The sequence below is a fragment of the Solanum stenotomum genome, chromosome 1 (assembly GCF_019186545.1).
Source record: "Solanum stenotomum isolate F172 chromosome 1, ASM1918654v1, whole genome shotgun sequence".
NCBI lineage: Eukaryota > Viridiplantae > Streptophyta > Magnoliopsida > Solanales > Solanaceae > Solanum > Solanum stenotomum.
Window position 1 is genome coordinate 23,134,154 of NC_064282.1, and position 17,871 is coordinate 23,152,024.

The 17,871-nt window shown below is 37.4% G+C and overlaps 1 protein-coding gene and 1 pseudogene across 2 annotated transcripts; both read left to right on the top strand.

Annotated features, from left to right (window-relative positions):
• The window catches only part of LOC125863671 (abscisic-aldehyde oxidase-like), a 15,414-nt pseudogene extending 5,556 nt beyond the window's left edge, over nucleotides 1-9,858 (top strand).
• A 530-nt stretch (nucleotides 9,859-10,388) lies between these two features.
• Nucleotides 10,389-15,872, top strand: LOC125852244 (F-box protein FBW2-like). Of its 2 annotated transcripts, none has more exons than XM_049531979.1 (2): nucleotides 10,389-10,821; nucleotides 15,090-15,872. In XM_049531979.1, the coding sequence occupies exons 1-2, from the start codon at nucleotides 10,430-10,432 to the stop codon at nucleotides 15,634-15,636; spliced, it is 939 nt and encodes a 312-aa protein (XP_049387936.1). In that variant the 5' UTR covers nucleotides 10,389-10,429; the 3' UTR covers nucleotides 15,637-15,872. The 2 variants fall into 2 exon arrangements, with proteins under 2 accessions (XP_049387936.1, XP_049387942.1); XM_049531985.1 differs by lacking the exon at nucleotides 10,389-10,821 and adding an exon at nucleotides 10,906-12,493.
• The last annotated feature ends 1,999 nt before the right edge of the window (nucleotides 15,873-17,871 follow it).

Here is a 17,871-nt window from a genome sequence, read left to right on the forward strand (position 1 = left end):
AGCTTACATACTCGTACATTCCACGTACTGAGCCATTTGGCCTGCATCTTTTTATGATGCAGACACAGGTATTCAGGATCATCAACGGGAGATTCGTTGATACATCCGGGAGTTCCAGTTAGCTATGACAAGCCTCTTTGCTTCCGGAGGATTTCATTTACCTTTCAGTTGTATCAGTTGTTAGGAGGTCGTGGGTCTTGTCCCGGCTTCCATCTTTATCAGTTAGAGGCTTCATAGATAGACAATAGAGTTTCAGAAGTCTCTTCATTTATTTTGTTAAATGTTTTGAAGTCTAAAGTTGCCTTTTATGGCGAGTTGTATATATATTCTATTATACAGAGTTTTCTTTTGAGTTACAGATTTGTAAAGTTGAGTTTATAAACTCTTATTCAGTTTTAAGCTCTTGTATGCTTAAGTTAGTCTTCCGCTTGGAGTCAGCCAGGATGAGGGTTCGCTTGGGGACCAACAATGGTCTTCGAGTGCCGGCCACGTCCAGGGTGTAGGCTCGGGGCGTGACATTCATAGAGAAAAAGAAAAATGGAATTTTCTAGCATGTTTTACTTAAATTTTCTACTTGATGTCGTTTCTGGTTTTTGGGGGTTTTGAGTGGTGGTTTCAGGTGGTCGTTTGCAGGTTCTTTTGGTGGTGTTTCACTGGAAAACGGAGAAAATGAATGGGGATTGCCAGAGCTTGATTTGGGGTTTTAATTTGGTATAAATGGGTCGGGTTTGGATTAAAAAGAGAAAAAATTGGGTTATTTAATTGAAATTGGATAATTTTAATTGATTTGGGTTTTCCATCCAATTGAGGGGTAAATTTGGTGAAATTAGTAACGGGAGGGGTAAAAATAACTTCATTTTAATGGCGAGGGCATAGTCAAACAATAAACCAAAGTTGAGGGGTATTTTTGACCCTTTTCCCAAAAATTAATGGTCATATAAGTTACAAGAAACTAATGACCATGAGAGTTACAAGAACTTCTCATCTTTTTTTACTAACACTCTGTCTCATATTTCTTGGGATACTTCACAAAGGAAGAAAACAACACTATTTATAGGTGAAGAAGTCTTCCCTATAATCAATGGGTAGAATGAGGGGTAGTAATGTGAGCAGATGAGTGTAATTGATGTTACATAAGTTACAAGAAACTAATGGTCATATAAGTTACGAGAAACTAATGACCATGAGAGTTACAAGAACTATTAGTCATATAAGTTAAGAACTAATGGTCATATAAGTTACAAGAACCAATAGTCATCTTCTATCACAATTTATACCTACTAACTTATGCACATAATATTTTATTTTAATAAGAAAAAACATATACACCAACAACTTATGCTTTGAGACAAGAGCAATATTTTTCAATGTTGCAAAAGCTAGGTTTTGCTCTTTGTCAAGTCTCCTTATCAATGAGAGAGGGACAAAGGCCAAAACCATAACTTCTTCTCATTGTTCGAGGTGTACAAGGACACTGTTGTCCTGTTGCTACACTGCCCTGCCACTCTGCCGCACTGCATGGGTAGGCTGGATTAAAATTGAAGATATTAAAATGGATTGAAATAGAAATTGGGTTGGGCCCTGACCCGCCCAAGTTTACTTTGGGCTCAAATAGGTTGGACTTAAAAATGGGTTGGGTCTTGACCCGCCCAATTTGACCTGCTTAATCTCAATAATTTTAATATATTGTTATTTAAGTTTTATAACCGCAATTTGAATTTCAACTCATTTTTTTTTAAAAAAAAGAAGTTACCAATGGATAGATAGGTCTTAAAAGATATAAAATAGATAGTAATTCATACCTTCAATATAAGAACATACATCACATCAATGCAAATAAAGAGTCGTAAAACGGGTTGAAATTGAGATTAAATTAGGCTCAATTAAGGATTTTCTTAAAATGAGTTAAAACTTGAATGAGTCTAGATTGAACCTGTTAAAGAATGACAAAAGTCCCACATCGGTGATTAATGAGATGGGTGGACTCTATATAAGGCTTGGACAAACCTCCTCCCTTTGAGCTAGCTTTTGGGTGTGAGTTAGGCCTAAGACCTAATTTCACATGGTATGGGCCCGTCTCACCTGATGTTGGGGCCTCCAAAATCAAAATTGCCCACGCACCAGATGCTAAGCATTGGGCGTGAGGCGGGGTGTTAAAGAATGACAAAAGTCCCACATCGGTGGTTAATGAGTGGGTGGACTCCTTAACCAATTCAAATTATCTTGAGTCGGACCCTTAAACTTCTGAACGGATTGGGCAGATTACCTATAATTGGGCTCATTTTTGACACCCCTACACTTAACATCTGTGAAAAAGCATTAGAGGTACCAAGTCCCTTCATCAAGTTTGTCAATCATCAAAATCAGTTTTACAGCATTATAACATGTTTGATTTGGTGCTAATACGAAAGGAATATTAAAGAGCTGTGGATTTAGTTAAATTGGTGTTCTTATGGAAAATCTTCCTTTTTCTTTGTTTCTGTGTTTTTTTCTTGGAATTGTCAACTTCTGCTGTACTTTTCTTATTCACTATTCACCCTGCAGAAAGTTATGATAACTTATTAGGAATTCCTTTTAGGTTTTTTGGCTCCTGTGTATAACCACATAAGGGTGTGATGGGACATCTTTAAATAGAGATCTTGGGTTTGAGTCTTGACTATGAGGACAGAGCGCTATAATGGATTCGTCAGGCCTTGGATTCTGGTTGCTTGAAGGTTTTCAGGCAATGAAATCTTTCAAATAAATAATGAATCGCTTCTCTGAATTTATGGTTGCAAGTTTTTTATTTTCTTTTCTCATATAAAGTTAATGGAGTTTTTAGTTTCATAGTGAACTACTTTATGTAATTCATTTTCCTATTTCTTCTGGTTGATTGGGAGTTAAAACAATCAGTTCTCAAGGCTCGAACCTGAGACATAATGATCATTTTCCTTGTTTGCTGACTTTAAGCTAAATTCTCAATTTGGGTACAAAAAGAAGTTAACTTATTTGTATGGTTACAGGTGGTTGTGGGGCTTGTGTCGTTCTGGTATCAAAGTATGATCCGAAGCTTAAAAAGGTTGAAGATTTTAGCGTGAGTTCGTGCCTTACACTTCTTTGCAGTTTAAATGGTTGTTCAATTACTACAAGTGAAGGCCTTGGGAACACCAGAGATGGTTTCCACTCTATTCATGAAAGATTTGCCGGTTTCCATGCTTCTCAATGTGGCTTTTGCACTCCTGGAATTTGTATGTCGTTATTCTCTGCTCTTGTCAATGCTGATAAAGGAAACAACCCAGATTCTCCACCAGGATTCTCTAAGCTTACTTCGTCCGAAGCTGAAAAGGCCATAGCAGGGAACCTTTGTCGGTGTACTGGATACCGGCCCATTGCTGATGCCTGCAAGTCTTTTGCTGCTGATATTGATATAGAGGATTTGGGGTTCAATTCTTTTTGGAAAAAGGGAGATTCCAAGGAAATGAAAGTAAGTAAATTACCTCCCTATGATCCAACCAAGAATTAAGTACATATCCCATGTTCTTGAAAAGTGAATTCGCCACGATTTTGGACTCCTCAAGGTACCCTTGGTTCAGTCCTGTTTCCATTGAGGAGCTACGGAGCTTCTTGTACTCCAATGTGACGGAAAATGGTGCAAGCTTTAAACTTGTCGTTGGTAATACCGGCACTGGTTATTATAAGGAAACTCAACGATATGATCATTACATTGATCTCAGGCATGTTCCTAAGCTCTCAATAATCAAGAGAGATCAGATGGGCATTGAAGTCGGAGCAACTGTGACTATCTCTACATTCATTTCATTCTTGAAAGAGGAAAGTAAAATCAATGTTGGTTCATATGGGAAGTTGGTGTCCGATAAACTGGCTTACCAGATGGAGAAGATTGCCTCACCATTTGTGAGAAACTCTGCTAGTGTGGGAGGAAATTTGGTTATGGCACAGAAGAATGGTTTTCCTTCAGATATTGCTACATTATTTCTCGGGCTTTGTGCTACTGTTAGCTTGATAACTGGTCATGGACTTGAAAAGCTCACATGGGAAGAGTTACTATCGAGACCACCACTAGACTCGAGGACTGTGCTTCTAACTGTTTCTATCCCATTTAAGAAAGATCAAAATTCTCAATTTTTGTTTGAAACCTATCGAGCTGCTCCACGACCTTATGGAAATGCATTGGCATATATAAATGCTGCTTTCCAGGCTGATGTTTCTCTCTGGCAGAACAGCTTCCGGATAAACAATATCCGGTTGGCATTTGGTGCTTATGGCACAAAATATGCAACAAGGGCTAAAAAGGTAGAGGAATATCTAACTGGGAAAATGTTAAATGTACATATTTTATATGAAGCACTTAAATTAATCAAACTAGAAGTGGTACCGGAAGATGGCACTTTGCACCCTGAGTACAGATCAAGCTTGGCTGTCAGTTATGTTTTTGAGTTTCTTTATCCCTTCACTGATGCTCATTCTGTTATTTCTGGTGGCTTACTCAATGGAATTAATGACAACTCGGTCGAGGAAGTTTTCAAAAGTAGTAAAGATGGCTGCATCATTCAGGGGAGAAAACAAACACTACTATCTTCTGCTAAGCAGGTTATGGAATCAAGTACTGAGTACTATCCGGTAGGTGAACCGATGAAGAAGGTTGGAGCTGCCATGCAAGCTGCTGGTTTGTTTCGCCTTTTAATATTTTATATCGTCTTGTGCTTCTACCGTTTTTTCCGGCTTTGACACTAATGGCTTTTTGAGATATAAGTAGTTATGGACAAAGTATACTTATTAAATGCCTAGGAGTATTACAATGATTAAGTTTCTTGTTAATTCAGTTTTTAAAAGGGCAGTTCTGTGCACAAAGCATCTCGCGTTCACACATAGATGCTTTTGAACACATGTGGAAATTTGCAGAGGTGGAGCCAGGATTTTCAATAAGGGGGTTCAAAATCTGTAGAAATAGACACATGAAGTAGCTGAAGGGGGTTCGACATCTACTATATATACATATAAAATTATTTAACCATATATAAATAATATAATTTTCCTCCGAAGGAGGTTCGGATGAACCCCCTTCGTACGAGGTGGCTCCGCCCCTGGAAACTTGTCCCTTCCCAAGTCTTTTAGTTTCTTCACGGACGCACTGGACATTCCAGTTTTATGATTGTGATTTATATTCCTATGTTGTTCAGATTGTTCAAAGTATCATTGGATGTGTGTAGGATCCTCCAAAATCTATGCATTTTTTGGAGGGTCCGAGCAACATAGTATATTTTGTTGAAAATACACTACTAAAGATAGTTTTAAATGATAACTTTGTGTCTGCAACATTCTGAACTTCAAATGCGTTGGTTTACATGCTATTGTCCAGGTGAAGCTATTTATGTAGATGACATCCCTTCACCGCCGAACTGCCTGCATGGAGCATTTATCTACAGTACGAAACCATTAGCAGGTGTTAAAGGAATCCAGCTCAAGTCTAATCAATTAACAGATGGAGTCACCGAGGTTATTACTTCTAAAGATATCCCAAGTGGAGGGGAAAATGTAGGAGTTATTACAATGTTTGATCCTGAGCCCTTATTTGCAGATGATCTCGTCCGATGCGTTGGTGATAGAATCGCCATTGTGGTGAGCACTTAAAGTTTCCTTCTGCTGCTATTGTGTTCTATGAAATATTAATTTGTCATGCACTTCAATATAGAGGAACTTTTGAACTATTTTGAATGACACAGGTTGCTGACAGTCAGAGGTCTGCTGATGTGGCTGCAAGAACGGCCCTCGTTGAATACGACACTGAAAATATAGATTCGCCCATTTTAACCGTTGAGGATGCTGTTGAAAAATCTAGCTTTATCCAAATCCCACCATTTCTGTATCCAAAACAGGTCGGTGATTTCTTGAAAGGAATGGCTGAAGCTGATCACAAGATTCTCTCCGCTGAGGTACTTTGTATTTCTCTACTGTTCACGTCTGTTACAATGGTTTCCCGTGTTGGAAATATTTCTCTCTTAAATAACAGCTTAGGCTTTAAAATGAGATGATCACACACTTCAACATGGTATCTGAGCCGGCAGATGTCCTAGGTTCTAATCTCACCGCCACCCATTATTAAAAAGATTAACACGTAGTTGTCTCATAAAAAGAAAAACCAAACCTGCACGTGAGGGGGCATGTTGAAGATATAATTAAGTAAATAAAAGTGTTCTCTAAGCTGTTAGATGATATGGTCACATACTTCAACATCCTGAATTTTGATTCCTGGATGGTGATCTAGCATGTCTAACTGTAGATGTATGCTAAAGGTTTGAATCTTTTTACTTCTTGGATTTTTTAACAATCATTTCCAGGTAAGACTCGGTTCCGAGTACTATTTTATATGGAGACACAGACTGCCCTTGCAATTCCAGATGAAGACAACTGCATGATTGTTTATACTTCAAGCCAGATCCCTGAGAGTGCACAACATGTGATTGCCACTTGTCTTGGTGTTCCTGAACACAATATCCGTGTAATTACAAGAAGAGTCGGAGGTGGCTTTGGGGGGCAAGGCAATCAGATCAATGCCTGTGAGTTTGTGATATAAAATTTACTATCTACATAATTATTGTTTGAACATTATTAGCTTATCTCCTATAGTGTTAGTTTATGAAATTTTCTGATTCTGATGTCAAAGTTTATGTATGATTTTAGATCTCCACAGCCTGCGCACTTGCAGCATACAAGTTAAGGCGACCTGTCAGGATATATGTCAACTGGAACACTGACATGATAATGACAGGAGGAAGACACCTGATGAAAGTAACATATAGTGTAGGATTCAAGTCGAGTGGAAAGATCACAGCATTACATCTTAATCTATTGATAAATTCTGGGATCTCGGACGATGTAAGCCCCATGTTACCCTTAAATGTGATTAAAGCACTAAAGAAATATGATTGGGGTGCCTTATCTTTCTATGTAAAACTATGCAAGACAAATCTTACTAGCAAATCTGCTATGCGGGCCCCTGGGGAGGTGCAAGGATCTTATATTGCCGAAGCTATAATAGAGCATGTATCGAGTTCACTGTCGATGGAGGTGGACTCGGTCAGAAATAAAAATGTTCATACATTTGAAAGTCTTAATTTGGTCTATGATAACATTGTATCAGTAGGAGAATATACATTGCCTAGTATCATGGATAAGTTGGTTGTGTCCTCAAGCTTTTTTCAATGAAGCAAGATGATCGAACAGTTCAACCAGAAAAGCACATGGAAGAAAAGGGGTATCTCTCGAGTACCAATCGTGTATGAAGCTACACAACAACCGAAACCAGGAAAAGTCAGTATTCTGCAAGACGGATCAATTGTTGTAGAGGTTGGAGGGATTGAGATTGGCCAAGGGCTATGGACAAAGGTTAAGCAGATGACTGCCTATTCTCTTGGTTTAATCGAAAGCAGTTGGGCCGAAGAACTTGTGGAGAAAATACGAGTCATACAAGCAGACACCTTAAGCATGGTGCAAGGTGGGTATACAGCTGGCAGCACTACATCGGAATCAAGTTGTGAAGCTGTTAGACTTTGCTGTAATGTCTTGGTTGAAAGGCTGAGTCCTCTTAAGAAAAAGTTACACGAACAAAATGTCTCTGTTGATTGGCCAACGCTGATTCGCCAGGTTTGTTTTCCCACTATATTACCACCTAATTTTCACATTGTCACAGTCCGTCACTTCCGCTTTTCCAGGTTGGTTTTTGCAGTCACAGTTAATTGGTATTCTTTGAGATGTCCTCTTTGCAGGGAATGCATTATCATCAATGATTACCTTGTTCTTAACATGTCGTCGCGTCCTAACAGTACTCGTGATTCCAAAGATGCTAAATTTAAATTGGTCACAAGATAAAATTCTGGAAAGTACTAGTTGAAATCGATTAACACAAGTGAATATGAATTTTTTTGTGTTGAATTCAATTTGAAGACCATAACAAAGTGATTCACTTAAAGTCAATGGAGGAAGATATAATGACCCGTTCGGTCATTAATTGCATGTATGTAGCTTCGGAACCATATTGCACTAATCGCGTGCATGTAGCTTGGAAACAATTTGTTAATTTGAATAGCCACTCTTGCTCATCTTTTAAGTATCTGAGTTTGCAGTTCTCTCCTTCTCACCCCCTTCTTTTGCAGGCACAAATGGAATCAGTAAACTTAGCAGCAAATTCTTATTATGTACCAGAATCTGACTCCACGAGTTATTTGAACTTCGGTGCTGCTGTCAGTGAGGTAAACTTGTTGTTTGGCACTTTTTCTGGTTCCGTCGTCCATGTTTTGGTAACGTCCCCTGCTTCAGTCTGCTACATTAAAGCAGACATAGAGAATTAGATCACCAAGATTTCACAATCCAATGCCAAATTTATTTCAATTCTAAGAGGTCGGGTCGAATCAATATATTAATACTGATTTGATCCGACCTCTCTTATTGAGAATGAATGAATGATCAACCTTGAAGAGGACTTGAACCTCCATGCTCTTTAGCATAAGATTTTGAGTCTCCTGTGTCTACCGCCTACCATTTCACGACCATTACATCTTGAAAGTGAATCGTATTCATTGATTATCATTTTTCAATATATTTGAGTGCACAACTCTTGGCCCGGAACTCTGATGTGAACCATTTTACAGCCAATATATTTTCTGCAGAACCTTCATATGGCTAAGTAATCAATAAGGCTCTTTTTGCAGGTGGAGATTGATATTCTGACCGGAGAGACTACCATTTTGCAGTATGATATTATTTACGACTGTGGGCAGAGCTTGAATCCAGCCGTTGATATGGGACAGGTGCATCATGCATTCGAGTTGTTAAAAAAAAATGCTGTTATTCAAACTTCAGAACTATTTAATCCTTGATCACAAGATTGTTCTAAATAGGTGGCAATTGCTTTTTTTTTTTTCTATTCCTTGCAGATTGAAGGGGCTTTCATTCAAGGAATTGGATTTTTCATGAACGAAGAGTATCTTACAAATGAAGAGGGGTTGATGGTCTCAAATAGCACATGGACACACAAGATCCCGACTATAGACACCATACCTCGAAATTTCAATGTTCATGTGGTAAACAGTGGACACCACGAAAAACGTGTTCTCTCCTCTAAAGGTATAATTCTTTCTTCATCTACTTCCCCGTCCCTGCTGTCAAACAAGTTTCCCGAGTTCATTGATTGTTTGTTTTTAACTGCGGATCCCATGAAAGGTGTTATGGAATGGTGTTGTGGAATGGAGGAGATGTGAGAAAATAGAAAAGAAAATAAACAAAACTCATTGTATTGATCATTTAACTTCAAATCCTGGATCCGTCTTTGTATGTACAAACCATTGAATCTTAATATGAATACTTTTTCGCAGCATCTGGTGAGCCACCGTTGCTTCTGGCAGCCAGCGTCCATTGTGCAGCACGAGCAGCGGTTAAAGCAGCACGTGAACAGCTCAAACAATGGGACAAGCTTGACGGGTCTGTTTCAGAATTCTATCTAGACGTCCCCGCCATATTACCCGTTCTGAAGACACAGTGTGGCCTGGATTATGTGGAGAAATACTTGGAAACTTTGCGGGCTCAGAAATCTAACTGAAGGTGCATCCACATGTCTCAAATGATACTGACTATGTTGTTCGGACTCTCCAAAATGTCTTCACACCCTTGTCGGTCCTTCCAAAAATACACTATTTTGTACGATCCAACACGCATTAATGTCCCGAACAGCATAGATATTGAATACTTGTTTTTCTTTAAAATCTTCTTAAAAGAATAAGTTTCTTTTGTTTTTCTGTCTATATCAACCTCAATGTAAAATTTTGATTGTATAGCAATAAAAATAATGTTGTAAAGAGTAAATTACGTGGAATGTCTCTGTATTATAATTCGGGCACAAAAGTATTCTTTGTATTATAAAATCAAACACTATGACATTCTTGCGGAATAAAATTATTATATTATAAGTGTATATAACTTAAATTTAGTTCGAAACGTTATACATTAGTACGGGTTTGGGTAAAAGTGCTTGCTTTTAGAATACATGAGGTATCTCCGTGACTGAATCATAATTTAGGAATGTCTAACATAATTTACGATTTTTCATCAAATTTAAATTACTATTTCCTTCATTACAATTTATTTGTGTAAGTTTGAATAAATATGAAGTTTAAGAATAAAATTAAGAATTTCGAAGTTTATGGTCATAATATTTGTATGGATGTACATTTTTGAAATATATAGTTTTAAGCATTTTAGAATATTTGTGTGAGTACTCATTACACGGAGGTATCTGACATTTGTCAGCCGTAGATGAGTTACAATGAAAGGATGTCTTTAACACGTGTCATCATCTAAACACCGTCCCCTGCAAAACCAAAAACCCCCAAGAACGGAAAACTCGAAGAGCTAATACTTACCTTTCTGTCCAAAAATGGAGAATGAGAGAGAAGAAATGGAATCTACTAATGGTAAGAGCAAAAGGGTATGCGTTAGAGTCGAAAACGACGCCGTTTGCGCCACCGGAGGTAGGTGGGATGAGTTAAGCCCGGAGTTATTAGCTTCAATTTTCGTAAGGATTGTTCCGCCGGAGCTGATGGTGAAGTCAGTGGCCTTAGTTTGCCGGAATTGGATGGAGATAGTGTCCGGTCCGTACTGCTGGACGGAGATTGATCTGGAACACTGGTGCCGTAAATGCTGCATTGCTAATCGTTCCCACTTGATTGACCCGGTTGTCCGTAAAATTGTTCGCCGGAGCAGGTCCACATTCCGCCGACTTTCCACTTACCGTCTCGGCGATGTCGGATTCTCCTTTGCTGCTAGCCGGTATTGTTCTTCTTACTGTTTTTTTCTACCCAAATTCATACTATTTACTTTGCATTATTTGACTATAAGGGTTGCTCGGTACTACAGAGGGATAAAAGTAAAAAAGAAAAAAACTTTGCATTATTTTCGAGCAATTTATTATATTTGCGGAACAATGGTGGAGCCAGGATTTTCAAGGAGAGATTCAAATTTTAAAAAAATAAATACACGAAACCAATTTGATTCAGTATCGACTCCATACATATAAAAAATTAAATTTTGATCTTGAATATATATATATATATATATATAGTGTAATTTTCAGGGGAATCTCCTTGTGCCCCTAGTTCGACCCCTACAAAAGCGTCGGATGACACCCCTTATTGTAGTTTAAAGAGGGGTTGTTTGATTGAAAATAGTGATCTTGGAGTATTTGTTTATGGAGAAATTTGTTTGATGGATTAATATGATTGGGGAAACTTGTTTGTGTTCTCATATGGAGTAATGTAGAGGTCCAACAGATGAGTTTGGTGGAAGTTTTTAGCTGTTGGCTTCGGTTAAGAACCAGTAAATCACTGGAAAAGAATCCCAAAATGTTAACGAAAGTTATTGAAAACTTCTGAAATAAACAATTCATGATGATAAGGCCCCTAGAAATGATTCATTCAATATATCATATGTAACTTATACAAATTCAATAAATAAATAAAAATAAGGAGAAATAAACAGTTTATAACAAGAATATAGAAATGGGCAAGATAATTTCAAGGCCAAATAGATAAGAGATCCCTTATACTTGACTCCAATTTTCATTTTAACACCTCAACTAGGACCGGTACCTATTGAACTCTTGAACTTAATTGAAAGTGTACCTATTAAACACAAAACCTTACGTGGCACAAAAAGTGTTTTTTAACCAGTGATGAGCTCGTGAATCACTTGAGTCCTCTTTCCCCTTCACCTTCTACGCCGCCAGCCCACCACAAGAAATTTGACATATCTCAAGAAAATGATATTAAATGAATTAGTTATATTATTAAATAAAAAAAATCATTTATGGAAAAATTATTAATAACTTTGCATTTAGCAAAAAGTAGAAGTCCAAATCACAAAACTTTAATGTGTAGTAAAATTCTAAGGAATACGAAATTACACACACGTATCTGACATTTGTCAGCCGTAAGATGAGTTACTATGAAAGAATGTCTTGACACGTGTCACTCATCTAAACACTCTCCCAGCAAAACCAAAACCCCAAGAAGGGAAAACTCCAAGAGCTAATACCTAGCTTTCTCTCCAAAATGGAAAAAGAGAGAGAAGAAATGGAATCTATGAATGGTCCGAGCAAAAGGGTATGTGTTCGTGTCGAGAACGGCGCCGTTTGCACCACCGGAGGTAGGTGGGATGAGTTAAACCCTGAGATATTAGCATCAATTTTCCTAAGGATTGTTCCGCCGGATCTGATGGTGAGGTCGGTGGTGTTAGTTTGCCGGAATTGGATGGAGACGGTATCCGGTCCTTCCTGCTGGACGGAGATTGATCTGGAAGACTGGTGCCGGAAATGCTGCATTGCTAAGCGTCCCCACCTGATTGACCCTGTTGTCCGCAAAGTTGTTCGCCAGAGCAGGTCCACTGTCCAGCGACTCTCCACTTACCGTCTCGGCATAGCTGGATTCTCCTCCGCTGCTAGCCGGTATTGTTCTTGTTACTGTTTTTTCTACCTAATTCGTTCCAAATTCATACTATTTAGTTCTAACTCTAAGATTGTGGGTTTTAGTACTAAAGAGGGGTATAAGAAAAAATGAAAAATACTTTGCATTAATTTCAAGCAGTTGTTAACTTGCAGTGGTGGAACCAGGATTTTCACCAAGGGACCTCATGAGGGATTCAAAATATAAAAAAATGAACTCATGAAACCAATTTGATTCTGTATCTATTATATTGTATATAGTGTAATTTTCAGGTGAATCCCCTTGTGTCCCCTAGCTTTGCTCCTACAAAAGCATTGTATGACACCCCTTATTGTGGTTTAAAGAAGGCTTGTTTGATTGAAAATAGCGATCTTGGAGTATTTGTGTATAGAGAAATTTGTTTGATGGATTAATACAATAGGAGGAACTTGTTTATGTCCCATATGGAGTAATGCAGAGGTCCAACAGATGAGTTTGATGGAAGTTTCTAGCTGCTGGCTTCGGTTAAGAACTGGTAAATCACTGTAAAAGAATCCCAAAAGGTTAACAAAAGTAATTGATAACTTTTGAAATAAACAATACATGATGATAAAGCCTCTAGAAATTATTCATTCAATATATGATATGTAACTTATACAAATTCAATAAATAACTAAAAATAAGGAGAAAGAAACAGTTTAAAACAAGAAGGTAGAAAGGGGCAAGATAATTTCAAGGCCAAATACATAAGAGGCCCCTTATACTGGACTCCAATTTTCATTTTAACACCTCAACTAGGACCGGTACCTATTGAACTCTTGAACTTAATTGAAAGTGTTCATATTAAACACAAAATCTTTCGTGGCATAATAAGTGTTTTTTCAGCAGTGTTGAGCTCGTGAATCACTTGAATCCTCTTTCCCCTTCACCTTCTACGCCGTCAGACCACCATCATTTAGGTTTAGAGGACCAGAGCAACGAAAATACAATCAATTTCTCTCCTAATCCTATTTGAAAATATAATATCTGTTTCTTGGTAACCTTTGTCATCTGAAAATGGCATATTAAAACCTCATTCAATCCTTTTTTCCTTCTAAACTCTAAACCATTTTTTCTATCCTAAGTTCCTCGCTCAATTAAGCATATGACAGAATGTGGAGTACAAAACACTGTAACAATATATCTTAACGATCGTAATTTGTTAATGCCGCAGTTATTCTATTAAGCTTGGAATTCGGTAAATGAGCTTACAATCTCACTACTTCTGTAACTATCTAACCTGCATCTTCTTGATGCCATTTATTCGATAACCGGCATTTCTGGCCGCTAAGTTTAAACATTTCTGTATCCCCTTTTCTGGAGACCAAAATTGAGGTGTTTTTTCTTCATTTTTTGTTTTAGTTGATCTGCAGTTTCAGTTTTAGGAATTATTAAATTGTTTGTGATTGTGATTTTTTTATGAGTGGGGACATTTTGGTGGAAGAGAGGTGATGTATGGTGGCAAATGGCTGTTAAAGAAGAATGGGTAAGAGTGTGGGGATGAAGATTATAGGGAAGTCGATGGGGTGGGGAGCCATAGACGGGAGTTGGAGTAAGATTGAGGTCTTGGAATAGGTTTTTCCTTGTTGTTTAGAATCTTTTTCTTTGATTAGTTGGAAAGATAAGCCACATGCTTTTTTTTTTTTTTTTTGTATTTGTCAACGTTTCCATGTCACCTGTGTGTAGGTCACACTCTGTATCATTTTGAGTGGTTAGTCATGAGGAATTTAAACTTTAATAGGCATACTTTAAATTAAGTTGGAGTGCTTAATAGGTACTGACCCTAGTTGAGGTGCTAAAAATGAAAAGTTTTTGAGCCAAGTTTGAGGGGCATTTGGCCAAAATGTGAAAGCTAAAAGAAAACAACGTATGATGATTAGCCATGCAGAGTTTTTATCAAATGGCCCTCATTTTTGAATTGCACTCTGCTAGACGCTAGTTGATGCCTTGACAATTTAAATCCTGATTCATATAAAAAGACTTACAGATAGGCTACTCTCTTCAATTAATTAAATACAACTCCATGGTGATGAATTAGTTTGTTCATCTATACCGTTAGCTTATTCCACTAATATATGTCTTCTATATGAACCTTTGTGCTTTTATTTTCCAGTTTTATTTTTAAGGAGAAAGGAAATGAACACGGAAATGACACATAATAGCTCAGAACTGTCTAAACTATGATTCAGTTATGCTAATAAATTTTGTGATGTTTGGCATAGGTTAGAATTACCTATGTTGTGTGGACTCTTCAAAAATGTCGATAGGTGTGTGTCGGATACTCCAAAAGTAGTGCATTTTAGAGAATCCGACACAAGTGCGACAACAATTTAGGAGAGTCTGGACAACATACAGAATAACTGTAAGCCATCCAATTGTATGATTAGTCAATTTTGGACTCACAAGAAGTTCTACGTAACATTACCTGCACTTCACTCAGTCATGTTAATTGGATAGCATATAGTCCCTACCCATAACCTTTGTTTATGTGAGACACGCTTTTTTTTTTTTTCAATTATCTTAGATTGAAACAAGGATGTCTTTATAATGATTTTAGAGTATGCCGATATTTTTTTGCAGTGGAAGATGTCTCAAGACACTGCAAATCCCTATGTGTGAAGTCACTGACCAGGTGGTTGAAAAGCATGTGAGGTTCTTGGCCAATCTAACCTTCTTGGACATCAGTTACTGTTTAAAGATCACAGAGAAGGGTCTGAAAGCTTTTGGAACACAATGCAAGTCCTTGACTCATCTCCGAAGAAACATGCCTCTTTGGGAGCTGCCCACCAGTGTTGAAGCTTCTGATGTCAATGATCAGGAGGCGCTGATTATAGCGGAAACTATGAAAGGTCTCCAGCGCCTTGACTTTGCTTTCAACCGGTTGAACGATACTGGCATTGAGGCTATTCTAACCCAGTGTAAGGCACTAACACACCTTGAAATCCAAGGGTGTTGGAATGTGGAGCTGAAGGGTGATCTTGAGGTAAGATGTAAAAAGCTTGTAGACTTTCGGAGCCCTTGGATCGATGAACATGAGGATAACCTTCTTGATTCCTCGGATAATGAAGATGAATCTGATGATGAGTCAATCTACTCTGAATCGCCCTCTTCATCAGATTTGGATTAGATGGTTGCATTGCACCACCTTCTAAGTCTCTTTATGCTGTTGTTTTGGGAGCTTTTGGATTCGTATCTATGCAGATCACTGCACGTAGACATTCTAAATATGGGTTTTTGTTTGTCTTTGAGACATGTTATCAGTAAGAGTTGTAAACTCTTATGCTTGAAACTTGAATTAGTACTTTAAGCTTTGCTATGATGTTTGATGAAATTACTATATGCTGCAATGAACATGTTACTTATCTATTATTTTTGGCTTCTTTATAATCTTGTTTTGCAGTATTCTTGCTTGATAAGCATCTACTTTTGATTCATCTTTTTGATAAATTTTTGAATCAATTATAAAACTTAGTGCACGAGCCTTATGAACTACTTTGCATAATGTCATACTCGTTACCTCTACACCAACAAGTAGCATAAAGCATGCTGTTGCTTTACTTTGTTAATGCAAAAAGATTTACTTATGTGCCAAAGCAAGTTACAATTTTTTTTTTGGGGTCCATTCAGGCAAAAAAAAACTCCAGTTCTTTTTAAACTCGCATTCGGAACTTCTGATTTATTAATTGTAGATAATCCTATCGCACGGCTAGATAATAGTAAAATAATCTATATACTCCTCTATTTAATCATTCGACCCAATCCAATTAACTAATGTTTAGCAGTACAATTTTGAGAAAAGTCTTATTGTTAATCTCAAATATTAGTACTAACTTAGTAGCATTTACTTTTAAAAAGAAATATTGATCAGTATAGTAACATTTTAGCCATTTTATAGCCAACATGGATAAAGCAAGAAAAGAAAGAGTAACAACATTTTAACAAAATAGAGAAGGGCTTTGGCCATTTTTATATTTTTTGTAAAAAAGGTTTAGGACTGATATTAGTAGCATTTCATAAGTGAGGTTCATATATTTTTTTTTATTTATTTTGGCTCTAGCTGTCAAACCAGGTAGTACGGTAGTAGTTTATGTTAGCTGCTTATCCGGTGCCTTCTTTACGACTTTCGACCAAATTGAAGAAACTCATGTTTAGTCAGGACATCGTTCCCGTCCCTTGTGGTGCTTTTTCAACCCCTTGCTTTGACTTGGTAAGCCCGTCCCTTGAGCGTGGAGCCCTTGCTCTATCCCCCCTTTGATTTTGGTCGCTGTTTTATAAGAACTTGGTCCACCGGAAGCTCGTAGCACGCCCTCCCTTTGCTCGTTACGTTAGCAAGCAAGCCATCGTAAGAGACGCAGGAAAGCAAGCTGAAGAAGAAAAAAAAGGCTTCCGCATAGGCTCTCCCGAACCGTTACTTTATTATAATTCAAACTTATTTACAAGGAAGCCCTATGGCCTCAACGCTAGGCAAGAACATTAGAAGAATTCGGTGGTAAGGCTCTTTCCTTTTTTCTCAGAGGATTGGGCTGCTCCGGAGCGCTGGCCCTGGTGATTGCATGGTTTCTTCAATTCTGCATTTCTGAATCGTCAAACATGATGACTCCTTCGGGGGCCTAAGTCTTATTATTTCAAATTAAAAATGTGTACAACATATAAAAAAAATTCTTTAAATTTTTTGAACTTAAACATGTCATATTATTTTTATTAGGAGTATCGCTAAAGGCAAACGGAAATGTTAGAAATTAAAAAGTTACTAAATATAGAAAATAATATATTTTTCAAAACAGATTTTAAAGAAAAATAAATAATTTAAAAAAAAAAAAACTTACACAAGTTTAGATCCCTAAATAAAATCTCGTAAAGTTGGGTGAAGTTGGGGGGTCAGAACATAAATATCTGAGTTAACTTGGGCCTACAAAACTATATGAAAAAAGTACATATCTAAGCAAATGTAGTTAGTATATCTACTTAACTATATTTAAGAAAATAAATATTATAGGTAATAATTTTGAGTGGAAGTCCTCACTATACATATTGGCACATGCCATCCCCTTAAATAGAAACCTTAGTGACCTCATTTATCAATGAGTTACTTTTTATTTGACAAGTCATTTATTTAGTAATTTGATTAAATAAAAGTTGGCATATGGTGGACTAGACAAGAAAGGCCAACAACAGGCTGTCTATTCCTTATTACCACTCAAGCCTGTTCTATTTTCTTCTTCACATTCTCTATCTCCTTGGCACATTACCACTACCCTACCACCTTCAATAATTTAATCCCTCCCAAGAAAAAGGTGTTGTAATAATGCTTACATTGAATAAAGAAACATTGCTTTTACATATTCATCACCATATCATTGTC